The sequence below is a fragment of the Marmota marmota genome, unplaced genomic scaffold, assembly GCF_001458135.2.
Source record: "Marmota marmota marmota unplaced genomic scaffold, marMar, whole genome shotgun sequence".
Taxonomy (NCBI): Eukaryota; Metazoa; Chordata; class Mammalia; order Rodentia; family Sciuridae; genus Marmota; species Marmota marmota.
This window is the reverse complement of record NW_026000222.1, coordinates 1,619,389-1,645,502: the sequence shown is the minus strand read 5'-3', so window position 1 is coordinate 1,645,502 and position 26,114 is coordinate 1,619,389. Positions and strand designations below refer to the sequence as shown.

The 26,114-nt window shown below is 61.1% G+C and overlaps 1 protein-coding gene across 1 annotated transcript; it reads right to left on the bottom strand.

The window, feature by feature from the left end:
* Positions 1–25: 25 nt before the first annotated feature.
* On the bottom strand, positions 26–26,082 carry Slc7a5 (solute carrier family 7 member 5). The gene is made up of 10 exons (XM_015495979.2): positions 25,461–26,082; positions 15,117–15,242; positions 7,891–7,996; positions 7,347–7,391; positions 6,686–6,809; positions 5,858–5,961; positions 5,414–5,510; positions 4,178–4,327; positions 2,710–2,887; positions 26–1,686 (listed from the first exon to the last, which is right to left on the bottom strand). Exons 1-10 carry the CDS (start codon positions 25,993–25,995, stop codon positions 1,631–1,633), a joined length of 1,521 nt encoding a protein of 506 aa, XP_015351465.1. The 5' UTR covers positions 25,996–26,082; the 3' UTR covers positions 26–1,630.
* Between the last annotated feature and the right edge of the window lie 32 nt (positions 26,083–26,114).

Here is a 26,114-nt window from a genome sequence, read left to right as displayed (position 1 = left end):
CGAAGAAGAACACAGAAGCACCAGCGAATTTTAGAATCTGTCGCATTTCTTTAAAAACAAAAAGACCCCACAAATAGAACTCCCCACCCCACCAGCCCAGTGTAACAGGTTAGCCATTAACACAGAATAGAAGATGTACCAGCCACGAGTCACTAGCTCTGTGGACGCCACAGTGGATGGCCAAGGTGGCCGATACAGACGCGGTGACAATACACCACGGCTCCAGCCGGCCACCTGAAATAAATAAACACGGTGCCAACCGTACCTCCACGTTAGTAAGTGTTAGGAGGGGTGGAAAGACAGGGGACAAACAGAGGCTGTCAGGCCAGGGTCTGCTATCCTAGGCCCTGGGGACTGTCGGCCATGCCTGGCTGGACAGCAGAGACTTCCCAGATGGGCCATGGTCCTACTATGCTCCTGGACACTAGGCGGCAAGTCAGAGTCAGCACCATGGACACAGGCCCCAGAACCAGACGGACCCCTCTGACCTGCCTCGCAGGTGGGGGTCCCACGACCTAGCCACACCGCAGCACCCCAGGAACACGCTGCACCCTGCCAAGTGGCTGGCACTGCCCTCCTCCTGGGGGGGGTCAGTGGTCTGAAGCTGAGGTTGAGCCCCCAGTGCAAGACAGGAGCCTGCTGAGCTCTTCACAGGCCTCAGAGAACCTTCAGTCTGACCTGAAGAGAGGAACCGCTCTCTGCAGGTGACTTGCAGGGACTTCCTGACAGCTCAGCAACAACAGTGTGGCCAGATGTGCTGGCCAGGCCTCAAGTGCCCCAGGGCACAACAAAGACAAAGCCCACCGGAGGCAGAGAGAGGAGAGCCCAGGAAGGCTTTGCTCCTCTTCTGAGAGTGGGATGGGGCACGTGAGGGGAGGCGACACCCTGGCCACGGGGGAAGCCAGCCCAAGGCTGTTGAAGGGCTGCTGTGTGGTCAGTGGGAGGCAGAGGCTGGGGTCCCCAGCCGTGCCCTGCCTGCCTTCCTGGCTGTCCCTAGATGCACACAGCCCCATGGTCAACCCCAGGGACAGGCAGGGCTGGCTCTTGGTGCTGAACGTTCGTTCTCCAGGGTTCGCAGGAGCCATCGAGACTTTAAGGCGAAGACACAGCCAGGGCTCTTCTCCCTCAGCCCTACACCCGCGCTGGAGGGAGGAGGGCTGGAGCAGCCGGAGCAGCCGGAGGTGCGCCCGCCAGACAGGCACTGCCACGCCAGTGCAGGTCCTCAGTGCTCCTGTGCAGCCCCAGCGCCGGGTCCCTTGGAGGCACAAGGTAGCTAGCACTGTCGAGATGTCTCCCACCTCCTCCTGACCTCTCTAAACAGCAGTCAGTTGGTGGCACTGACCTGACCCCAAATTTAAGTTGAATGCAGATGAATAGGGAAGGGAGAAGGCGGTGGGCCCCACGGGGGAGCCACCAGGCCTGCCTCAGCTCACTGCTGGCACCGTGCCCGGGAGCCACCAGGGACATCCATCTTCCAGGACACCATTCGTACCAGAGTATTCACAGCTGCTGTGGGTGCCGCCCTGGGCAGGGACGGTGAGGGGACGAGGAAGACCGGGAGCTGCTTTTCTGAGGGCGAGTTGTCTGCGGGTGGCCTTCGCGTGCTCCCTGCCGCAGCGTCTGCCACCAGCTAGGTCTCCTGCGGGACCACCTGCATGAGCTTCTGGCAAAGGACGGTCACGGAGACTGCGGGGAGAGGACACAGAGTGAGCGCAGCCAGGCCACGGGCTGAGGCGAGGACCCACAAGCCCAGCTCCCACCCGACCTGTCCCCACACCGTGCCACGCTGCAGGACAGGAACTCCAAGTTTTGTGTGGCCCTCCAGACCGTGTGGTAAGCACTGGCGCCTCCCCCGGGGCCTCCTGGCCAGCAGCACATTCTGCAACTCTCCGTCATGCCAGACTGCCAGGGCCAGCGGGCGGGGAGTGTGCGAGCAGGTGCAGCTGCCCACCCCAGAGCCCTGTGACGGCAGAGCAACCTGGTGGCCTCGCCACTGTGCGTGTGCCTGGCCCACACTGCCCATGTCACCACTGTGCCCTGAGACCGGGCTGCCCGCGAGGGGCCCCTGGCACTGTCTCCTTTTTCTTTGTGGTGCTGGGGACTGAACCCAGGGCCTCACACAAGCCCGGCCAGCGCCCCCCCAGAGCCACCTCCAGGGCCGCCCTGGCACTTTCTACGCAGAGCCTGCCTGGGGAGGGAGACTGGTGGTTTCCGAACAAGGTTTCTGTCCTAAGTCTGCTCTGGGTGTGACCCTGCATGAGATTCCACAGGGACCCAGGCTGGAGGGAGTGTCCTGCTCAAATGATGGGTGGCTCAGCCCTTGGTGTGGGGTCTCCTCGCCTGCACAGGGGCCACCCTAGAATCTTACATCACCCGGCGCTAAGGTGCTGGCAAGGCCCGCCTGTGCGGACTCTCTCAAGCCTGGCCTTCCACACGGTGAGGACAGGGCCCACTCTGATGTGGACCACCCGGGCCTGGCGCCTTCTCCTGCTCTGCCCAGGAAGGTCAGGCAGTGTTTCAAGGCCGGTGAGTGACAGTGGGCGCTTCTCTGGCAACAGCAGCCTGGTTCTCGGGAACCCCTCTTTCTGAGATGAGCTGCTGCCCAGCTCTTGAGCTGGGAGTCGGTGGGTGTCCTCACCACTGACACCCTGCAGTGGCCAAAGGCCTGGCTGGTGCCAGCCCATCTCGGCCAGCAGCCTGGACACTCACAGATGCCCTGGAGGAGCCACTTGGGCTTGTTCTGCCACCAGACCCCAAGGAAGTAGACAGGCAGCCCACTGAGGATGATGGCGAAGCCAATGCCACATTCCACAGGTGTCTTCCAGAAGGACACGGCGATGAGGAACAGGCAGGCCAGGATGAAGAAGACCGGCATGGCCAGGTTCACCTGGGGACAGCACGCAGCAGGGCGTCAGCAGCTGGGCCTGGGCTCCTCCCGACCACCACACCCCGCAGTGACCTCCACCAGCCCACGGAGAGCTCCAGCCCATGTCCTGTGGCCAGCGGCAGGCCACCCTGGAGCCTCCCCGGGATCCGCGCCCGCCCCACCCACAGCCCTGGCCAGTGCCTGTGCTGACAGGGCAGACGCTGACTTGCACCTTCCGCAGGGTCGGCCCCGGGGCACCAACTGAGCCCACGTCCGTAGCACTTCACCCCGGCTCTGGCACAGGCACCAGGCATGGAATCGCCCCAAGTCAGCAGAGGAATGAAAACAAGCAGCCAGGCTCCGGGGGGCGGAGGGGGGCCTGCTGGTTCCCACATCACAGACGCGGAGCCTCTGGCAAGGCCTGGCCACCCACCAGCAAGCACGGAGTCCTGCCTGCCTAGAGGACCCTTTGTGGATGGACCAGGCACTCCTGCCCCAAACCCGCGGCCTGCAGACAGGCTGGGGCAGAAGCCGGGGCACGGAGAAGGCGGGGGCCGTAGAGGCCTGGGCAGCAGAGCCAGGCTTCTCCCCGTCTGTCTGTGGGCGGTGCCGACAGGCCTGTTCTGAGAGCTCTGCTGTCCTGCACCCACAGGCGGCCAGGCTCAAGGGAACCCACTCCACGACAGTGCCCAGTCCCCTGGGAAAGCGTGCCCGCAGGACCTGGTGCCTGCTCTCCAGGGCCAATGTGGCTAGTGCTGGGGCCTGCAGAAAGCCCTCCTGTGGACACCTGCCCCAGCTGTTGGGCTGGTCCCTGTGAAGGGTGGGGTGTCTAGCTGGCCACTCCTCCGACAGCCTTCCTGTGGTGGAACCTTAACCACAAGTTAAAAGGTGCTACACTGGCTACCTGAGCTCCCAGGCCCAGGGCAAGGGGAGACCAGGGCTCCCTCCAGAGAGCCAGGCTCTTCCCGTCTCTAAAGACAGCTGGGGTGGGGTGGGGACAGGGCAAGGCCTGTGGCAGGGACCAGTTATAATGACCTAGTACCAAAGGGAGCTGGCCAAGTGACAGGAGCTGCTGCCAGTGGCCACCTGTTGCTCCCAGGACTCCCAGTTGTGTGCCCCTCCACCGCTCACGATCGCGAAGCTGACTGCAGTTCTCAGAAGCCTCCAGAGGGTAGCAATGCCCTTGTGCTGGGGGGAGGTGGAGACTGGGAGGTCCTGCGGGTCCTGCTCCTGCCTCAGGCTCCTCGGGACACTCCAGCCCTGCCTGCTCTCTGCCTGGGGTGCTGGCTGGACCCACTGCCAGGCGCTCACCTTGATGGGCCGCTCCAGCTGAGGCTTCTTGAAGCGGAGCCAGACCATACCGATGATGGCCAGGGCCACGCAGAGCCAGTTGAAGAAGCTGAAGAAGTTGATGACGGAGAAGATGTCTTTGGAGAAGGCGTACAGCAGGGTCATGACGCACTGCCAGGAGAAAGGGGCTGGCTGAGCCCTGGGCAGGGCCGTGCCCGATACAGGGAGGATGTGACCAGCCTCAGCCTCCAGCACATTGGGGTCATGTGAGGTGCAGAGAGGCCAGGAGAGCGATGGGCTTCCAGGACAGAGCAGGCACAGATGCCTGGACCCAACACTTCTCGCACACCCTGCGTCAAAGCAGCAACCTGGAACTAAACTATGCACCCACCAACGGGGGATCATAATAAGTACAGAGCACCCACACTACACAGATGGCCGTTTCAAAACCAAGGTCAAGCTGGCCCTTTTAAGCATGTCCAGAACTTCTGTGATACTTCTCTCTTTAAGAGGTGGAGCCTAACCCTGCTCCCCGAGGAATGGCACTTATGGACTCACTTTAACAAACAGGCCCAGGCAGCAAGGACAGCAGACCCGGCCAGGGCTAGGCCACAAAGCACACGGCCGTCTTGCTCTCTGGATCATATGTGCAGCGGGAGCCAGCGTCCCATCGCGAGGGTGCCCCCAAGCTCCCTGTGGAGAAGCCCGTGTGCCCACAACCTTTGGCCTCCTGTCCACAGCCCCTGCCATGCCCTTGGAGGGCAGCATGCCAATTGCAGACATCAAGCTCTGAGAGACCAAGGTGGGCAGCCCGCGCTGCCGCGGCAGGAATGTGGGAAGGTAAAGGCTTTGTGCTCTGGGCCCTGGATTGGGTGGCTGTCACACAGAAGCAGAGAACTAACAAACAGGTTCAGAGAAGGGGAGAGAAAAGTGCACGGTGGACCCACTAACGAGTCCTGGGTGCATGCCCCAAGCCCCAGAGGTGCCTGGACAGCCACGGCAGTGGGGCTGTCTACACCAGCACGTGAGCAGACTTAAAGTGCCTTCTCGGTGCCCGGGGCCTGGCTGACTAGAGCTCCCAGCCCCTGCAGCATCCCAGTCACAGTCCGCGGCTCAGGGACAGTGGCCCTTTCCTGGCTGTCCCAGTCCTGCTCACAAGGTGGCGCTCTGGCTGCTCCAGAGCCCAGAGCGCCACTGTGTACACCTGGACAACACGGGTGGCAGGGCGGAGGGTGTAGGGCTGTGTGGCAGGCTTACCGTGAACACAAGGGACGGCATGGGTGTCAGGAGCTGTGGGTGGATCATGGACAGGATCGAGGGCAGGTGGCCTTCCCTGGACCCCACAAAGAACAGCCTGTGCAGAAAGCAGTGAGCAGTTAGGCCCACGACCCCACCCGCGGATGGAGGTGCCTACAGACGGCAGAAGGGTGGACCGCACCCAGCAAGTTGGGTCCCAGGGGCAGGGGCAGGAGCCCTGGTGGCCTCCCTCCAGCCCTCCTGGTGTTACTCCTGCAGTCCAGGAAGGGGCCTGCAGGACCCAGCAGTCACACCAGCTCCAGGGAGGGAGAAGGCAAAGGTCACACTTCCCGTCTCCCTGCCATCCCAACCTCTACACACCACAAACAGGACTTCAAAGCACAGGCTGTAAAGATGAGGGGCTGGCAGCCGGGGCGACTCCCTCGACCCCAGGCGGGCACTCACCTGGAGGACGTGAACAGGGACCCGTTGACAGAGCCGAAGCAGGACAGGCCCACAAAGACGGGGATGATCCAGGACATGACTCCCAGGTGGTAGTTCCCAAAGTCCTGCAGGGACACAAGGACGTGAGCCCTGGGACCTCACCAGGGCCGACCCAGGACCCACCTGGCCTGATCCTGGCTTGTGCACACACAGCCATCCCGGAGATCAGTTCTGGACTGTGGGGACAGCTCAGGACAGTGGCCCTTCCCTGGCTGTCCCAGTCCTGCTCACAAGGTGGCGCTCTGGCTGCTCCTGATGGCAGGCCCTCTGGTGGGCCTCCCTGGGTTGCCTGGCCACGCCCAGCTGGCCTGTCGCCTGACCAAGAGCAGGTGCCGGCCTGGGGACGGGCCTGGGGACGAGGATCTGCCTGCCTCACTTGGGGACTCTCACAGGGCCTGGCACGGGGTCTCTGCAAGCGCGGGATCTAAATCAAGTGAGACTCAGCCACAGCAAGGACGCCCTGCTCCCCCGCATGGGAGGGCAAGGGGCAGGAGCCACAGAGGCCAAGGACACAGCCCAGGGGCAGTCTGTCCACCTGACCAGGAGCACCCAGACACGCTGATCATGGTGGAGGCCGCCTGGCGTCTGTTTCAAAGCCCCCTGTGGTTTCAACGCAGCCAAGGTTGAGGAGGACTCCACACCTCTGGCCAGCGTGGGGAGCCCTCCTGTGACACCTTCCATGGAGACTGAGGACAGCCGCACGGCCCTTCCAGGTAGGTGAGAGGCTTACATGCGGGGACAGCCTGGTCTCGGGCTCTTCGACCCTGGGGAGGCGGGCGGCTGTCTTACCACGGCCACAGCCTCGGATGTCAGCATCTGCTCAGTGGTCAGCGTGGTGAAGTAGGCCAGGTTCGTCAGCACGTACACCAGGGTGACGATGGGGAGGGAGATGATGATGGCCAGGGGCAGGTTCCTACAACAGGGAGGGACTGGTTGCTGGAGCACAGCCCTGCGTGTCCCCACGTCTCAGCTGGCTTCTCAGGCAGGGAGGGGCCAGATGCCTGGGCCTGGGGAGCTGGGCCGCCTGGCTAGTGGCTCCATCTGCCTGCCTCGTTGCCCCTGAGGATGGGGTCCTGTCTGAAGGCCCACAGCCCTGACCAGTCCCCACCCAGGAGACCCTGGGGGCCAGAGCTGAGAGCCACCTCCGGGGGCAGGGGGACCTTCACACACACGCTGGAGTGGTCCAGAGGACAGAGGACCACCCTTTATGTTCCTGGGGCTGCCGAGGGCATCAAATGCAGGACAGGTGCCCCAGGGGCACATGTGGTCCACTCCCAGGGCAAGGCTTATTCCAGTTCACACAGGTGGACGGGGGCCCAGAAGCCAGCCCCGCCCCGTCACCCTAATTGTGAGCACCTGGCACAGCTCCCCAGAGGCCGAGCCGAGCCCACCAAAGGGTTTAGATGGAACCAGCTTGTCCCTGTGACTTGTCCCTCACCCCTCCACGTACCTGTAGGGGTTGATCATCTCCTCTGTGACAAAGTTCAGGTAATTCCTAGAAATCAGGTTTCATTATGTCACCCCACAACCATTAGGAAAAAGACACAAACCCAGCAGGGAGCCCCATAACCCCTGCACGCCCCCTCGCTCGCCCATCAGAGCCAGCCCCGGTGAGCAGGGAAGGCCAGTGCCTGGGTTCCAGGTGGATGGCTCTGCGTCTGCCCAGTTGGGCCTGGGGGCACCTGGCGGTCACTCCCACCTGCTCCTGCTCTCCCGCATCCCTGCCCACCACTCACCTCCCTCTAGCACCTTCCCACCTGCTGGCCCCAGAGCTGCAGGCAGGTCCCAGTTGGGGAGGCTTCCAGCCTCTACCTTGTGCCTGTTCCGAGGACACAGAGAGGGACACATGCTATGGTGGCCTCAGAGGTCCTCTCACGCCCTTTAGGGCGGCCTGGGGTGCCCTTGAGAGGGCTTCCAGTGTCTGTCCTTCCTGTCCCCAGCTGCACACTTGAGTGCTGTGAGACCCTGAAGTGGCCAGACGTCCTGGAACCTACCATCCTCCGTAGGCAAAGAGGCCACTGTACAAGGCCAGCACGATGTTGCCCACGTCCAGGTTGGTGCCTTGGAAGGAGAACTCTGGGTTCAGATTAGACACGCCACCTGGCAAAGACCACAAAGGAACACTGGTCAAAGGATGCCAGGCAGGGTCCTGCCGGGAGGAGCGGGGCACAGAGCGGGGCACGGGAACAAGCCGACGGGCGGGCGGGGCCTCTCCCTGCCACCACCTGAACAGCCTGCTGAGCCCCTCCCTGACATGGAGGGGCATGGCCTGGCCAGAGCCTGGGCCACTCCAAGAGAGGACAGGCAGCTCTGCAGACTTGGCCACTGCTGCCCATTCTGGTCAAGGTCACCACTTGGCTCAATGATGGTGACCACCCCATTTGCCAAGGGACCCCAGTAGGTTGACAGGAGAGAACACTGGGTGGACCCACGAAGGGTCCACTTGTCATTCACCCACCTGAAGCCTGTGCTTCAAAGGCAGCACAGGACCTCCTGCAGCTGACACTGCTGGGGCCCCTTGGAGGGTGGACAGCACTCCTTTTCTGGGTCCATGTTCTTACAGCGCTCTGGGCCTGGGAGTCTCCCGTAACTGGGCCGGGAGGCTGAGGACCCACCTGCCACCAGGACTGAGAAAACCTCACCCAGCCCCCCCCCCCCCCCCGAACAGCCTCCTGCTATCCTGGTTACACTGTGGTCAGGGGCCAGGCATTCAGGACAGGCACTTTCAACAGTGCCTCAGCTGAGCTGCCCACAGCCCCTCTAGGTCCTAACCCACCTGCTCTCCAGTGGAATATTCTGGAGTACCTTACATCTAAGAACCCAGCCACGTTCCCAGCGCCTGGACCCACACACTCTGCTGGGAGGGAGGGCATCTGTCTTACAAGTGGGGAAACTAAGGCATGGGCCACGTGCCAGGGGTGAGGATCTGCCAGCCTGAGTAAGCCCCAGGGACTAGGGACACATGCCTGCCGGCTGGTGAGCATCACTGGACCAAGCCAGCACACAGGACACTTCGGATCCCTGTTTTACCAACGGGTCACCACCACTGCCCTCCAGACTGGACAACAGCAGCCTCTTACCCACTAAGGACAAGACATGGGGCTGGGGACATGCTGAGGTCTCCTAGTCAGAGCCAGATACCTGCAGCCCAAGACCTTGGTGACTCCAGTGCCCATGTGGCACACCACTCTGGCCACCAGCTCAGGGTGCAATCATCACTCAAGATGGTCCCCAGGGACAGAGTTCCTACTACAGGACAGGACTTCCTGGGACTCGGCTCGACTTGGTGGCCTGAGACGGCCAAGCGCACGCTGGCTGCAGATCTCACTGGCTCCTGCGGGAAGCTGGACCAGCTCCTCCCAACCAGCCATGTGGCTCTGTTCCTGGGACAGTGTGGCTGTCCAGGTGCAATGGGACAGTACCCCAGACCACATACCCTTGAGCCCAGCTGCTCAGCCCCAGCTTCCCACCTGCCATCGGGTGGGAGACAGTGGGAGGGCAGGGTCAAGTCCCCCGAGGGGTGAAGCGCTGCCCAAGACTGTTGGTGTGGGCCCCCAACTGACACTGAGGCCCTGGATGCTGGCTGCCCTGCCTGACCAGGGACAGAAGGGAGCATGGGGTGCAACAGGTGTTCAAGGACCTCAGCAAGCAGCAGAGCCCAGGAGTGTGGCCAGCCTCCGTCTACACTGGGTACTGGCCCAGGAGGGAGGCCACATCTCCGCTGGCCACTTGACCAATCACAGGCTACCTTCTCCCCACAGGTGCCACGGGGTGGTGCTAGGTCTGCTGGTCTGGACCCCGGGCTGTCCCTGGGCTGGGGCTGGCACGGCCTGATGTGGTTTGGGGGTGACCGTACAGAGCCAGGGCTCTACCTGCCCCAACTGTGCCGCTCAGCCACAGCTCTGCTCAGGGAGGCTGGTTCCTGCCCTCTCCAGGGCAGCCAGAGGCGGCAAGGCCCCCCATGCAGGGTGGCAGCGGTTCTGTGGGAGGCTGGTGCTGGCCCCAAGGAGAAATGGGAGACATGCACCCTCCTGAGAAGATGACCCCAGAATGGCAGTCCCACCCGCGATGCCTGGACACTTTCCAGGTTGCCACAACTGGGTGACACAGAAGGGTTCAGGTCAGAGTGGCTGCTCAATGTCTGGAAACGCATGGCGCAGCCCCAGGCTGGGTCACACTGGCCTGTCCCCCACTGCCCAGGCCAGGCAGGGTGACTCCCACAGCCTGCCGGCGGTCAAGTTCCCATGGATGGAAAGGGCTGCGCTGCCAGGTCAGAGAACGGACAGAAAGGAGAAAGTGGGCCTAGCACCAAGCAGCTCCCACCACGCTGAGTTGCCGGGGCCTCACTGCCTCCTCTCCTGCTCTGGCCACCCAGGGGCAGCGACTCCACGCCAGGCAGCCCCTTAAGTCCCTCCCCTGGGAGTCCCCATCCCCACCCATAAAACGCGCCTTCCTGAGGGGCTGGAGGAAGCCGAGCCCAGCAAACCAGAGGCCGCGTGGCCCTGGGAGCTGGTGGGGCCTGAGAACTGGGGCGAGGGTGGGCGTGTGCAGAGACCCAGGAGAGAGGTTTCAGGGAAAGAGTCCAAGTCCCTGTCACACATTGCAGCCATGGGAACCACCCACCCCGGGGGACAGGGAGCTGCCCCTGACAGATGCCAGGAAGGGAGGGTCCTCTGATGGCCAAGTGCATAAGGGAATGGGACTGAGAGTCAGACTCTTCCCATCCGGGACGTGGCCAGCCCTGTGGCCCTGACTCAGGACAGAGCTTCCCCATGGCCACTGTGTCCCCCGAGATCTGCTTGGCCCTTAGTGTCGAGGAAAGCCCTGGCTACAGCTTGCCAGGGCCCAGGCCCGGGAAACCCGTGATCTGGAGATGGCCAGCTCTGAGCTCACCCCTGTGCTCGGAGGCGGGGGGAGCCTCAGAACCCCAGCCCAGCCCAGCCCAGGAACACTTGCTGCAGGGAGGGGACCTCGATCCCTGGCAGCAGGAAGGCCACGCTTCCACTGGGGACAGCTGCCATCCTGTCCCTCACTCTGCCTCTGGGCTCCAGCACGGCGGTCAGACAGAGGAAGGCGCTGAAGCGCCAGGCTTGCCACCTGAGGGCAGGGGGAGCCCTATCTGAAGAGATGGTCTGAGCGGGTGTCCCCACCACGTCTGGCACGGAGAGACGGAGGCAGATCTGGGCCGAAGGAGCCACGGCTCAGGGACGCCTAGAGCCCCCCCACCCCCCGCCCCCGAGCTGGAACCCTAAACCTAACCCTCCCCAAGGACTCTGGTTTCAATTTTTTTTTCTTTGGACTTGAGACCTCCAGGACGAGGCAGACGGGCATCTGCAGTCCATGGAAGCAGCCCTTTTGCCTTAAGATAAACATCGGCTTTCGCAGCCACCCAGGCTGGGGGATCCTACACACCAACAGGCCAAGGTGCCCCCACTGTGTCTCGGACATGCCACCCTAGTTCTGGGCACTTCCCTATCTGGAAGATGGGCTGACCCTTGGCTGGTGCTAGGTGGACACTGGTGGGGCCTCAGACTCAGGGCCTCCATTGCTCTGTGTGGCTGCTGGCTCAGCGGGCTCAGGAGAAGGCGCAGCGCCGGCCACCCCAGGGCTCCCTCTGCCTGTCCCCTGGCCTGAGTGCAGGCCCATATCACTCTGCCTTCGCCTTAAGTCTGGGAACGTGGACACGGCAGAAACCTGGTTCTGGGGATTACGGCTGGGACCAGATGGCATGTGTCTACCACAGTGAGTGGCATTGGCTTCTGGAAGTCTAGGAGTGGGGACTGTGGCTCAAGGCCACACCCCTTGCCTGGCATCCGCGGCCCTGGCTTTGACTCCCAGCACCACACGTAGGAACCAGCCCCTTCGCCTGGAGAGCAGCTCTGCACAGCAACCCTGAGTAGGAAGGCCCTTCCCAATCCACAGCCAAGGGCAGTAGAGGGCCCCTGCCAGGGCCATGGCAGTGACCGCCCCTCGTCCTGCTCGGGCTCCCCAGCCGCCATCCTGTGCTGACTGGCCCAGGGCACTGGAAGCCCATCTTCCTCTGATCCCACCCTGCTGGCACAAGTGGTCATTCCTGCGATGCAAGGATGCACTTCAGAGCTCTCGAGGAGCACCAGCAGGAGAGCGGCCTCCCTGGGCAGTAGCTTCCTCGACCACAGAGGCCCCATGAGGATGCCACATGGCCTGGCACTCCTGTCTCCAGGGCCTGGGTCACCCGCTGTGGAGGTCTGACCCTGAGTCTGGCATGAATCCAGAGGGTGCCCGGAGGCCATGGGCAGGCCAACCCCGTTCTGGAGTGACCCAAGTCCACCTGAGCCCCCACGTCAAACCGGCTCCCTGGACCCCTGTAAGGGGGGGCTGGCCTGGGGGGGTCCCTCTAAGTTTTGCTTTGGCAGCCTAAGGCTGAGCAGTGGCTGGCTTCTTCTCGGTGAAGCCCCTGGACTATTTAGGATTCACTTTGAGGATCCCACCCCTGCTGGCAGGGGTGGCCCCGAGCGCAGGTCTTAGGAGGACCGAGTGGTGTCCCCAGCTCAGACGATAGAGCCCTAAGACTCCTTCAGCTGCGGTTGGAAGTGGGCTTGGGAGAAGTGACTAAAGGCAGAGAGGACAAAGGGACCGGCCCTGACCCACAGGAAGTGTCCTTATCTGTGGAGACCCCAGGGGGCTCGCTCTCTCCACCAGGTGAAGTGACTGTGGGCAGGTGCCTTCTATAAGCACAGGTGGCCCCTGGCTGGAACTAGCCCTGCCAGAAGCTGCTCTCAGCATCCAGGGCGTAAGGTCCCCACCCTGGCCACCCCAGCTGGACTCCAGGTGCCCTGGCCCCGGTGGGAAGCCAGCAGGAGCCTCGGTGTCAGGTAGAAGGGTGGTGCTGGCTGCTGGCAACCTCTCGGGTCCTTCAGGAACAGACCTGGAGCTGGACTCTCCCGTAAGGCCTCGAGGCCCCAGCACCGTCCCCGGCGGTACTCAAGGACCGGGGACAGGGCTCAGGGCTCGTGACCCTGCATGCCACAGCGGCTGCTCGGGAGCCACAGGACTGCCACTGCACTTCTCTGAGCCTGGGGGACCTTGCCAGCCTAAGAGCTCTGTGAGAACACTCGCTTCACAGACCAGGAGTGCCACATAGACCCTTGTTCCAGCCCTTGGCAGGTGACCCGGGTGGGAGTCTGGGCCCTGGGTGGGCAGCACTCAACCTCCAGGACACCTGGCAGCGAGGGGGTCTGACCAAGACTGCTCCCGGGAGGCGCGTGGAGGAGGACAAAGGCTCCAGGAAGGCCTCTCCCACACCGTCCACCCAGCCCAACTGCTGAAGAAAGATAAGCAGGTCCCGCCCCGGGTGTCGCGGCCGGTGCAGCCACAATGGCCGCCTTGTGCCTCCCCAGCAGCAGTGCGGGGAGAGGCCCTCCTTCCCACTCCCACTCTGGCCTCAAAAGCCACGTTCCAGCCGCCCACTCGTGTCTGGGAACAGCCTGACCCTGGGCCAAGGCCATCGGGCTGTGTCACGAGTGAGGGCCATCTGACAAGATGGCCGAAGGCAAGTGGCGCCCATGCCCCACACACTCGTCGGCCAACCCCTCCCTGACCTGGTGCCCTGGGCTAACCTGCCCCATGCGCGGACCCCATGCTGACTGCCTGCATCCGAAACGCCCATCTGAGTCGCGTGCGTCCCGAAAGCAGTGGACTAGACCCAGAGGCTACGTGGAACTGCGGCCAGGCAGCACCCGGCCCCGGCCCCCGCCCAGGGGCACCCCTGGTCCTAACACCCACAGAACAGCACTGGTCAGGACGATTCTGCCGTGCAGCCAGTCGCCTGGGGAGAACGGACATTCCAAAGGGTGTTTCTGGGCGCCCCACCTGGCCGTCCAGAGCTTTCCTGCTCACAGGTCATGGGAACACCAGCCCAGGGGGGCAGGGCCATGTCCTCGTGGGCTGGCACATGAGTTGCAGAAGTCCTGTGAGGCCAGTGGGGAGGAGGGGTGGCCAGGCACTCCTGGGGTCGTGACCTTCCCCCCGAGCCAGGAACAGCGACAGGAAAAGGCCAGCGGGACCCCTCTGCCTCCAAGAGCCCGAGGCCAACCTCAGCACTCAGTGTGTGTCTAGGGCCTGTGACCAACCGAAGGAGGACTGCTTGATAAGACCCCGTGCAGGTTCTTAGCTACGGAACATTCCACAGCCTGGAAAGGAAGGGGGCCGGCCCGCAGCAAAGGTGCAGGAGGTGGCAGGCGCGTCTGTGTGTCAGAGCACCCAGGAAGAGGCCCAGCAAGGTGGCCTGTCCATCAACACCTCCAGAGCACACCTGCACAGGACTCCCATTCACTCCTCCCAGGCCGCCGAGAAGGTGGCCAGGGAAAGACTCTGACACCCAGTGACTTGCCTAGAGCCATAAGGTCACCACCAAACCTGGGTCTGCACCTTAACACAGACGCTCCCAGCGCTGCTGACTTGGCCCCAAATGTTAGAGGCCTCTGTCTGTACACCTGATCTTTTATTTCCATTAAACAGAGGAGGACTGTGTTCATCACCTGCAGGCCCGGTCTGCACACCACTCAGAATATGCCCCCAGCTGGGTCCCCACTAAGGTTCGTGCTATCCCCCTGGGTGACACTCCCTCTCAAGGGGCTCTCAATAATCCTCCAGGGGTTTTTGGTGGGGGAGGGAAGGGGGAGTACTGAGGACTGAACTCATGGGCCCTGACCACTGTGCCACATCCCAGCCCTGTTTTGGATTCTATTCAGAGACAGGACCTCACTGAGTTGCTGAGGCTGGCTGGGAACTCAAGATCCTCCTGAGCAGCTGGGATCAAGGTGTGCGGGCCCAGGGACAAGGCTGCTGCATCTGCCAGGGAACACCCACAAGAGCTCCCTGGAGGCCCTTTCCAGGGCTGCCAATGACAGCCTGCGGTGTGACGAGGAACCCAGCTCAGTCACAGGGCAGCAGGCCACACACAGGACACAGTGTCCTGGCCCTCCCTAGACGTGGCCTGAAGGTGCCCTGATGGTGAGCACCCACAGCAGAGAACTGAACTCCCGCCCTGCTCCCAGGGCGCCGGGTGCCAGTCTGCGCACAGACTTCCTGGGGACCTGGAGGGGCTCCCTGCCCACCTGGAAGGGCATCAACCTTCCCAGAGGACTCGCCCCATGTGGGAGCATGGTGCCAGGGCAGGGCCCACCTGGCTGGGGCCACGCAGCAGGTGCCTGCACCGCCTCAGGCCAGCGCCACTCACCCTTCCCGATCTGGATGAAGCCGAGCAGGATGATCAGGGCCAGGGCCAGGAGCTTGGCTGCCGCGAAGGCGTCCTGCACGCGGGTGGCAGCTTTCACGCTGTAGCAGTTCACGGCCGTGAGCAGCACTGCGGAGACAGGGCAGGAAAGGTCAGGGTGCCTCCGGCTTGGGGCAGATCCAACAGAAACAGTAGTGTCCCCACCAGCCCCCTCCCCCCAGTTTCAGGTTTTCTGGGACTTGTTTGGATCAACTTCCTGGTTGAAGGTCAAAGGTTGGAAACACCAAACTCTCAAAAGAGCTGGATCCCAGGTGCCCTAGGCTGGGGCAAAGGACTTCCTTTTACTGAGCTGACCTGCCCTGAGGGGCAGAAGCGCCCTCCACCAGCGTCCTACCCAGCCCACCCCTGCGGGGAAGTGCCAGCTTCAGACTCAAAGAAACTCTGCCCCTGGAAGAGGGGTGCATCACCTCTGTCCCCAAGTGAGCTCCTTGGGGTCCCATGAAACAGGGGGCCACCTGACAGGCCAAGAGGGAAACAGGACAAAGTGGACACAGCCACCATGGGTGGCAGGAGAGGAGCAGGAGCCTGAGGAAGGAGGCCTCCCCACACGGGGCACTCAGGTGGGCTCAGGGGACAGACGCACGCTCCAGTTCCACTGCTCCCCGGCTAGCAGACACCAAGACAGAAATCCACACGGAACCTCCTGCAGACGTGCGCAACTGCACCTGGAAAGCCTGAAACCCAGTGCCCTGGAGGGCCAGGCGGGCATACAGCATCTGCAGGAGTCACGGGCTCAAGCCTGCACCTGGTCCTGCCAGCCCCACTGGACATGCAGCCCTGAGCCAGGGTGGGTGGTGGGCATCTCAGTGTGCAGGAGCCACCCGTGAGAGCCGTGGCACAGCCGTCCTATGCGTAGCTGCTGAAATGAGGTCAGCTAAAGGGCCACGGCTCCTCCCTCCTCCCTGGCTGTGGACCTCCTGCGCTCCCCAGGGTCCCCACGCCGGAGACGCCAGCTCTCCCGGCCACGTGGAGCCAGCCCAGTGTCTACCAGGGAACCCAGGCAGGCCCTTCCTGGGGACTGCTGTAAGGTGGGCAGTACAAGGCCTTGGAAGGCTTGCTGGACTCCACAGGCTGCAGGAAGGTCTGAGAGGCGCTGAGCTGGCCTTTCCTGGTCCCCCACGCAGCAGAGCTGCCAGAAGGCCAGCCTAAGACGGGCCTGACAGACAACTGGGGGCGTCTCTGCTAAAGGCATTTGCAAAGTTTGAGAAACAGGCTTCAAACCAACAACTCCATGAGGAAGGAGAGCACAAGCCCCCTGGCCGGCGGGCTCTGGGGCCTCCTGGCCCCCGTCTCCCTCGGAAGCACCTCAGTAGCTGGCTCCTCGACTTCCCCGCACTGGGGCTGTTGCAACGCCCGACAGGTCACTCTGCCTTGAGAAGGCATGGTTGACGCGTGCTGGCTACTACAAGGACACGTTTGTCCCTGAGCCCCCTCCCTGACACAGCGAAGAGGGTACACATTGGGGGAGGGGGTGAGCGGGGCAGGCCTTTTCCCAGGGCTCCCAGCAACACAGCAACGCTTCTAGCCTGGCACCTCTCTGCTAGGGGGGGGGGCGGGTCCTGCGTCTGCAGGAGTCTCACATTTCCTGATAGGTGAGTGTGTCACCACGTGGTGACTCAGCCCCTCCTCCCGGCTCCCCGCCTTCCGGATGAGGCAAGAGGCCAGCGGATTGCATCACTTACCCATCCGGGTGGGCAGGAGAGTGGCAACCAGCCCCAGGTCTCATCTCCCAAGGAGAGCAGGCTGCAGTCTCCACAGCCACCTGCAGAGGCCAGGAGCCCAGCAGTGGCTGATTGTGCCAAGTCGCAGCCGGGGACCTGCCCCACCCTCGGAGCCCAGGAAAGAGGGCAACCTGCAGAGGCCACGCTGGACCCCACACCAACACAGCAATCCCTGAGAGGCCCTTGTGGCCACCCCAAAACCCTGCCCTGGAGATCCAAGCCAGCTGTCCCCTGGTTCCAGCTGTTCTGAGCCAGGGCCAAGTGGACAGAGCCAGCAGGTGTCAGACCACGACCACTCTGGGCAGAGCCCCTCCTCCCAGTGATGCAGACCCCTCTCCTGACATTAAAAAAAACCGGTCACTGGCAGCCAGGGTGCCCGGGGCAGATCACTTCATGATGCAGGTGAGGCTGTGCTCCCCGTGTCCTTTCTCAAGATCCAAGACGCAAGGCAACCTTAAGTCAATAAATGGCATCTTCTGGACCTTCCCAAGTCCTACAGTCACAGGACACTACCCCGAGGCTGCCTTGAACCTCAGCTGCCCACCCTCAGCTCCCCCAAGGTCAGCTGCTCTGATGCCAGTTCGTATGAGCTCACCACCTTACAGCAGGTGACACAGAAAGCAGCTGTGCCACATCAAAGAGGGGGGGCACGGGCAGGAGGCTGGCGCCCTCGGGGTACCCTGTGTGGCCCCCGATAAGCGCAGCTGCGTGGGCTCACAGCAACAGCTGGGGCCAGGGAGATAAGGCAGTGCCCTCCACCACGGGCGACCCAGCCAGGCTCACCCCAAGGCCAAGCCCTTCTGGCCCGTCCTCCTCTCCCAACCCCCAGGTGATGAGATGGCTGCAGGGACTCCTGGGTTCAAAAGTGACAGAGGGTCTCTAGGCAGCAGCAGGCTGGAGGGATCCCTGCCTGGCCAGGCCCCTGCAGTCACCCTCCGATGAGCTCCTGCCCACCTCCTCTCTCCCCGGCTCCAGGTCCCAGCTGCACCCTCCAAACAGCCCCTATCTCCAGGCCCACCTGGGCAGGGCGTCAGGGTGTTCTTAAAGAGCAGGACACACTGCCCCACGCAGGCAGGAACACTTCTGGGGTGTCTGACTGCACCCGGCAGGCCCCGCTGGGACATCTGGGACGCAGACTTCTGTCCCTTCCAGACACCACAAAGAAAGACAGCGGCTGTGACGTCTTCCAGGGCCCAGGAGTTAAAGGCTCCACCCATCAAAAGGGTCCGTACTCGGGGCTGTGGGGAAGGTGCAGCCTCAGGCAGGTGGTCTGTGTTCTGAACTTGCCAGAAGAATGAGACTGCTCTGCCCAGGACTCCGCCCACAGCACCACGCCTCCGGAGGCCCCTGAGACAGCACAGGCGAAGTAGCTAGCAGGATTCACTGGTTCCAGGAAGCAGGGCCAGCCTGGTCCAAGGGCACCAGGCCAAGAACAGAACCAGCTGACCACTGCAACCAGAGCTGGCCAAGACCTGGGCCCAGGCTGCGCAGGGGCTCCCTGCCAGCCCAGCCCAGCCCAGCCCCTGCCAAACAGGACGCTGGGCATGGGCCCAGATCTGTCTGGCATACACAGGGACCCCCTAGGCTGAGCGTCCTCACCCCTGACACATTCCCCAGGGCCCCAGCAGGGACTCACTTCCTGCCTGGCACCTCATGACCAGTTACCACCCGGCTCACGGGACCAGAGTCCCGAGGGCGGCGGAGAGAACAGCTTCGACCAGGCTGGGCCTGGCCAGGGCAGGGGCTCTACCTGGCAGGAGCCCACCTGCACACTTGGAGGGCCTGCCTGTGGTTTCTCCTGGACTCCAGAGAATACGCCTGTGGCCCCATGACACCCGTCCTATCCCACGTGGACGAACCAGCTCTGTTCCTGCTGTTTTCCCACCGCTGGCCACTGGGAAAGACAGAACCTCAGGGTGGTGGAAAGCCGTTCCAGCAGGGAGCCACTCAGAGGGGACCCCAGGAAGCCTCCCTGCTGCCAGCCAACAGGCTCCCGGGATCCCGCCTGGGCTGCCCACCTCCTGCACTGGCCACCCAACCTTCTGTGGAACAAGGACTGGGGCACACTGTCAAGCTCCCTGTGACTAGCTCGTGAACACAGGGCTTTGTGTTGCTCCCTGCCTTGGAGCCGGCCTTCTGCGTGCCAAGCAGGCTCCTCACCACCCCACGCACCTGGCCCTTCCCATTTCTGACCAGCTGTGTCCTGCACTACCTCGCAGTCCCACCAGCATGGGAGTGGGATGTTAGCGGCTGTCCAGAATGGGGTAGGGACTTTCTTTTTAAATCAGGCCAGAAAGAAGCAGACTTACTACAGTAACGCAGCCACATCAATGTCTATAGCAGCTCAATTCACAATAGCTAAACTGGGGAACCAACCTAGATGCCCTTGGATAAAGAAACTATGGTACATATGCACAATGGATTATTACTCAGCATAAAAAAAGAATGAAATCATGGCATTTGCAAGTAAATGGATGGAGCTGGGGAATATCATGCTAAGTGAAGTAAGCCAATCCCCAAAAACCAAAGGCCAAAAGTTCTCTCTGAAAAGTGGATGCTGAGCCATATTGGGGAGCTGGGTGGGGACGGAAGAACTGACTGGGAAGAGGGGAGGAGAGGGGGCATGGGGGCAGGAAAGATGGTGGAATGCGATGGACATCATTACCCTAGGTACGTGTGTGACTGCACATATGGTACAACCACAGAAAAGAAGAGTCGTGCTGCAATTGTGTGCAATGAATCAAGCGCATTCTGCTGCTGTAAGTACCTAATTAGAATAAACCAATTTATTAAAAAATAAAAATAAACTCTTAAACATCTGCAGGCATCCTACGTGTCCCGAGACAAGGAGGGGACCCTTGAAAGGAGACTTCTTTCACCATGTTCTTCAGAAGCAAGCGTCCTGGGGGACAAGGGTTCCTGAGGGTCCCTGGTTCTGACTGGCCGGGTAGCTATGGCCTGTTACCTGACAGGTCTCAGCCTGGCCTCTACCCATAACAGGAAGACTCCCTGCTCTCTTTATGGTGAAGCAACACTTGAGCCTCATTTGTGAGGCCCTGTTAAGATCTGACTGGTCACCGCAGTGCCCCTTCAGAGGGCTCAGCACCACTGGCTGAGACAGGGGCTCAGCACCACCAGCCAAGCGCCTGGCCCACAGCCCACCTGCCCTCCCAACCGTGCTCCTCCAGCAGTTAAGCTAACCACGAAGGAAAAGGAGGGCAGACCTGCTCCAGCTGCAGGGTTGCGTGGAAGACATCTGCAGTACCCCATTTAACACCCTCACTTGAAGGTTGAAGTAATGGAACTCAGAGAGGCTATCCATTTGCCAAAAGTCACACAGTAGTTTCTCCTCAGGAATGATTACACTCAAGTCTCCTAAATCCTATGCCCAGGCCACTGGATAGGGGTCACCCTGGCTGTGTCAGAGAAGCACAGAGCTGTGCAGGATACGCCCTGCTCAGGCTTTCTTGGTGGCCGTGGGTCCCCCCAGCCAACTCAGGCTGACAGGCTCCTAAGAGGGAACCCAGTGAGCAAGTCCAGGAGCCTTCCAGCTCTGCAGCCTGGCCCGGTGGTGCATCCAGGAGCGTATGAGCAAGGATACATGAGCAAGGGCGGATCCACACTGGCCTTGGGCGGCTGGTGATAAAGCCCAAGGGCCACACTTGGGCAGCTCACACCAGATGGTCTTAGCAGTGACAGAGGTCAGCCAGCCCAAGGTCAGGGTGACTCAGGGCGGATAGGGTTGCTCACATCCTGCCCCAGGAGCTAATTCTTCACATAGCCCAAGTCCCAGCCCAGAGGGGGGTGGGTCCCACACCGGGCAACGCCCTGCCTGGGGCAGGCCTCATGGAAAGGGGCTGGGGAAGGGGGCATCTCACAGGCCTGAGGACAGCGGATGGTCAGTGTGGAGGCAGGGGCCACAGCTCTGGGCACCCAGCCTACCCTGGCCTCAGCTTCTCCAGGTTTAAGTGGGGCGATTTCAGAGAGCAGAGACCAGGGTGGCGAGGGCGGAGGGCGGAGAGCTCTGTGCGGGCAACACTGTGGGCCGAGGAGCCCTGTGCTCACAGGCTGGCGAGAAGGTGCCTGGAAGGCCTTACTGGGCAGAGAGCCTGCACCTTCTACAGAACTACCCAAGGGGTCTGTGAACCAGAAAGAAAGGGTCAGGAAGGCTCGCCACATCTCTCGCCTGCCGTGGGGTCACGCGCTCTGTGAGCCACCCCAGCAGGCCTTGGCCCCAGGTCCCGTGATGAGGCGTGACCCGCTCAGGCGGCAGCCACACTTTCATGTCTGCTGGGAAAGCCGGATTTCAGTGCTAATTACAGAGCTGTTGGCTGTGATGCTGGCGCCCACTGGCACCTCGGGAACACCAGAGCCTCTGCCTGGCTCAGGCGGGGTCCCAGCTACGATGGCTGGCGAGGGTTCCGCGGGCCTCAAGGGACAGGCCTTTATTGAGAAGCCAGGTCTACAGGGGTAGACACCCTCAGAGTGGAGGAGGCCAGCAGGCAACTCTAAGACTGACTCCTTCCATCCTTTCTGGTCCTCACCCGCGTGCCTTGGTGGCATCAAGTCAGCTGGCCGTGGCTAGTTCCACAGCCTCCAAATACCCATCTTATGTACCCGGACTTTCTAGGAGGGGCTGAGCAGCCAGGTCTGGCGTTTCTCTAGCCAGATCGCCCAATGCCAGATCATCTAGCACTTGTACTGAGCACGGAGCCCAGAGCTCCAGGAGAAGAGGCACCAGTCCTCTCCTCTCCTCCTTCCTCTTTGCTAAAAGGCATGAGTGAGCCCAGCGGCTACTTCAGGTCAGGAGAGAACAGGAGACACTAAGAACCTAATGGCCCACATCCTCACTGATGGCAGGATGGGCCATGAAACCCTCACAGACAGGAGGCTTGAGGGAAAGTTCTCAAAACTGACCCATGTTGCTCCTGACCTGACACCTGGTGGAGAATGTTGCAGGTCACAAGTCCTAGACACCCACCGGTTAAGAGTGGCCACCAGCCTGTCCCATGCTCATGAGGTGAGGGGTGGCAGTTAGGTAGACTCTGGGCTCCTGGCTCTGGGATCCCAGGTGAGCCTGCCCCTTTCAGCTGCCTGAGACCAGAGATTCATGGGGCTGTTGGTTGGCAATGCATAAGTGGGGGTGGCTGTCATAGCAGGTAGTGTCCCATCCCCACCAACCAGGAAAGAGTGGGAGACTGTCTTCAGCATTAGAGAGCCAGTCCCAGACCAGGTCCCCCACACCCACTGGCTTGGTAGGTGACCGTGGTGGCAGAGGGAACAGTGAGCCCCTTTGGATGCCTCCTCAAGACCTCCCTGGGGGGAAGGCGGCAGCTGCCCTGGCCCAGAGCCTGCCTGGAACTACAGCTGATTCCCCACTGGGAGGCCTGATAACTGCCGGATCTAATCCCCGCCCAGTGAGAATCTCAGCTTGTCTCTGTGACTGTAGCCGATAAGATAAAATCCAACATCCCCTGAGTTCCAAGTGGCGCTGCCTGTCGTCACTGCACAGTAAGGAACCCACAGAACCAACCCTTGTTCCAATTCCACATGCCACCAAGACAGCAGCAGAGGGGACGTCTCTCCCCCTTCAGGACGGACAGATTCAATGTTCTATGACCTGGGGCCCAGGCCAGGCCACAAGAGGAGCTTCTACACTTCACCATCTGCAGGACCCCTCAGCGCATGCGGGCCACACTGTTCCTTTTAACAAGTGGAAAGACACTTTTGAGGGACAGGATGGAGAGCTAGAGATCAAAGAGCAAAAATGAAAGCTTCTCCCCAGCATCTGCGCCTCCTGTGTTGTCAGCAGAAGCCTTGCCAAGGCAGAGTGAGGTGCAAGCACAGGTGAAGACCCAGATGCCAAGGTAAGTGACCACAGTGGAGAGACCCCAGGAAGGAGGGGCAGAGTGCCCTTGCTCTTCCTAGGGGGAACCTGCAACCCTGCTTTACGGAGCTCCAGGACGCACTTCCACAGGGGTGTCAGGCAGGTGCTAGACAAGGCTGTCCTGCAGACCCCTCCCTTTGTCACTAAAAATCCTCCTTCCATCAAACACCAGAGCAACTCACACATACCCGGCATGCAAGTCAAGTGTCGGCATGCAAGTCAAGTGTCGACGGCTGATGGCACATGAGACTGGGCCTACGAGTGGAGGCGTTGCTAACTGACATCAGCCCCCTCTGCACCCCAGAGGGTGCAGGACAAAGGCATTTCCACCAGCTCACCCTAAGGCTTCACCTACTGGGGCCACAGGGACCTGTGAAAGCTATTTAGGATCTATTTCAAAGCCCTGTATCACAAAAGACCTCCAGGAACACCTGGCGTGGCAGCTTCCTGGGAAGGCACTGTGGCTATCCATGCCATCTGCTCGGAGCCAGGAAACCCTAAATGCTGAGCACACTTGGTGCAGTCCTATGGTTGCTCTGCAGCTGAAAAGCAGGTGCTGACCCCTGCCTACTGACCTGGAAACCCTGCACTGTCACTCCAAACTGAGTTGTGCACAATGATCCAACTGAGATTGAAAGAGTAAGTGACTATGTTTATGGCAGCGAAAGCTCCAGAAATATGCACTGTTAGCCATGGTGTGGTGGGCGGCTGGAGAAGGAATTTGGACCAGCAAGCAGTTTGACTCGCTGCACATTGGTATGGTCAAATTTTTACATGGTCACCTATTCATATATTCACCTTTTATTAGAAAGAAGACTTTAGCAAACCTCCACCCTACTGCCCACTAGGCCAAAGCAGCCTTTCCCACAACTTGCCAGCACCGTCAAAACTTCGACCTGGCTCCCAGGGTCCATCTTCCCAGACAAGAGAGGAGGCCCTTTAACAACATCACCAACCAGGCCTAACCAAGACACACTACCTAGAAATGACATAACCGGGCAATTAAAATCCTCCTACAGACAAAACAGGCAAACAAAGTATTCTATGCTAGAGGCTTGCTCTGTGCGCGCACAGCACACAGTCCAGTGAGTCACCCCAGTGTCTCCTGGCCCACCCAGAAGTCACAAGCTCCCTCAGCTCCCATCCAGTGCACCCTACTGTGGCCTTCCCACCAGGCTCTGGGTGCTGAGCCCCACATTCTGGAGACAACCCTGCACCGCTGCCTGGTCCTCTCTTACCTCAGGAAGGCTTCAGAGCCTAGAAGCCCGCACAGCCCACTGGGTTTTTGCCTTCTGCATCTTGAGTTTGTGGAGTATGTGACTAGAGAGGAAATGGTCTCCAACTGTCTCTCAGCCCAGAGCTCCCATAGCACTGCCCTTCAAGGGCTACTTCCAGGACGCACACAGACCCCAAAACTTCACGGATACAACCCAGAACTCTCAGCATCACCCTGCCAGCCATGTATGCACCATCGAGGTTCAGGAAAGCCCAAGTGCTTGAGTGTTCAGGGCAGTGCGTCAACTGCAAATGCAGGCTGCTCAAGGCTGGCCATGGGATGAGCATGAGTGGCCCAAAGCCAAAATCTACAAGTTGCATATATGTGTGTGTGTGTGTGTGTGTATACGGCATTTACTACACAAGATTTTTTTCATCCTGAAAATCCCACAAGAATACTGTCTTGAAAAGCAGCAGTCCTCTCTGGCCCACTAGTATAGTGCCCACCAACATGATAAAAATGCCCCGGGGTGGGGATGTGGCTCAAGCAGTAGCGCTCTCGCCTGGCATGCGTGCCTGGGTTCGATCCTCAGCACCACATACAAATAAAAAGATGTTGTGTCCGCCGAAAACTAAAAAAGTAAATATTAAAAAATTCTCTCGGGCTGGGGGTATGGCTCAAGCAGTAGCGCGCTCTCCTGGCATGCGTGCGGCCCGGGTTCGATCCTCAGCACCACATACAAACAAAGATGTTGTATCTACCAATAACTAAAAAATAAATATTAAAATTAAAAAAAAAAAATTCTCTCTCTTAAAATAAATAAATAAAATGCCCAGTGGCTGTTTCTTGGCAAACTTGGGACCCTCTAAGCCCACCCAACCCCAACACACAGATTTAGTGTCAGGCAACCTTCAGAGGAACTCAACGCTGCTGCTCAGCCTAATGAGAACTCAAGTTCATTACTACGCTTTTCTATGAGTCAGCCTGTGCACTGATTCCTGACAGGCTGGTTTGGAGAACAAAAATGAATGATTTCTTTTAACTGCAATTTCCCTCTCGACAACCAGTCAGCAACTGACGCTGAAAAGGAAACCAGTGGTTCACTCACTCCACGTGGTGCCCTGAAAGAGGCAGGGCGCACTGCTCTGCGGGGCCCGGGAAGGCTGGCGCTGCTTGAACTGCTCAAGTCCTAACGGATTAGGTGGGGAGACCGAATGCCCGCTGGGGGGTCAGCGCGCAGGCCTCGCTGTCAGAGGTCTTCCCGGGCCGCCCCAGAGTGTAAACCAATGAATGAAACGCACGCGGGTTCACGGACCAGCGACTTCGGGGATGGGGGGTGGTCCAGGTTAGGGATACCAGGAGGCGGGACTGGGGAGCAGAGATGCAGCGTTGTAGGAAGCGATCCAGGGGCCCCGGGACGCAGGGGCCCGGCTCGTGCCCGCCCGCCGGGGTCCCGTACTCACGCACGCAGAGGCAGGCCACGAGCTTGGCGGCCTCCTCCGGCACGAGGCAGGTGGGGAAGAGCGGCTTGAGCAAGTAGGTGGCGAAGACGAGCGCCACGATGTACTGCGAGGACGGCCGGATGATGAGCAGCTCGATCCAGAGCTTCAGGAAGGCGGGCAAGGAGCCGTACACCTCCAGCATGTAGGCGTAGTCTCCGCCAGACTTGGAGATGGTGGTGCCCAGCTCGGCGTAGCAGAGCGCGCCCACGATGGAGAAGATGCCGCACACGGCCCACACCACCAGCGCCAGCCCCGGCGAGCCCGCCTCCTTGAGCACGCCCGTGGGCGTCACGAAGATGCCCGAACCGATGATTGTGCCCACGATTATGGCCACGCCGTTGAGCAGCGTGATGTTGCGCTGTAGGGTCACGCCCTCCTCCGCCTGGTCGCCGCCGTCCGAGCGCCGCGCCGCCAGCATCCTCTCCCGCGCCTGCCGCTCCTCCTCCTCGACCGCCGGGCCCGCCACCGCGCGCCGCTTCGCGCCCGCGCCCGCCATGCTCGCCGCGCCGGCCGGCTGGGCCCTGGACACGAGGTGCGCGCCGCGGACGAACGAGAAGCCCGCGCGCCCCGCAGCGTGCTGCGCTGCGCCGCCGCTACCGGCCCGCAGCTTTACTT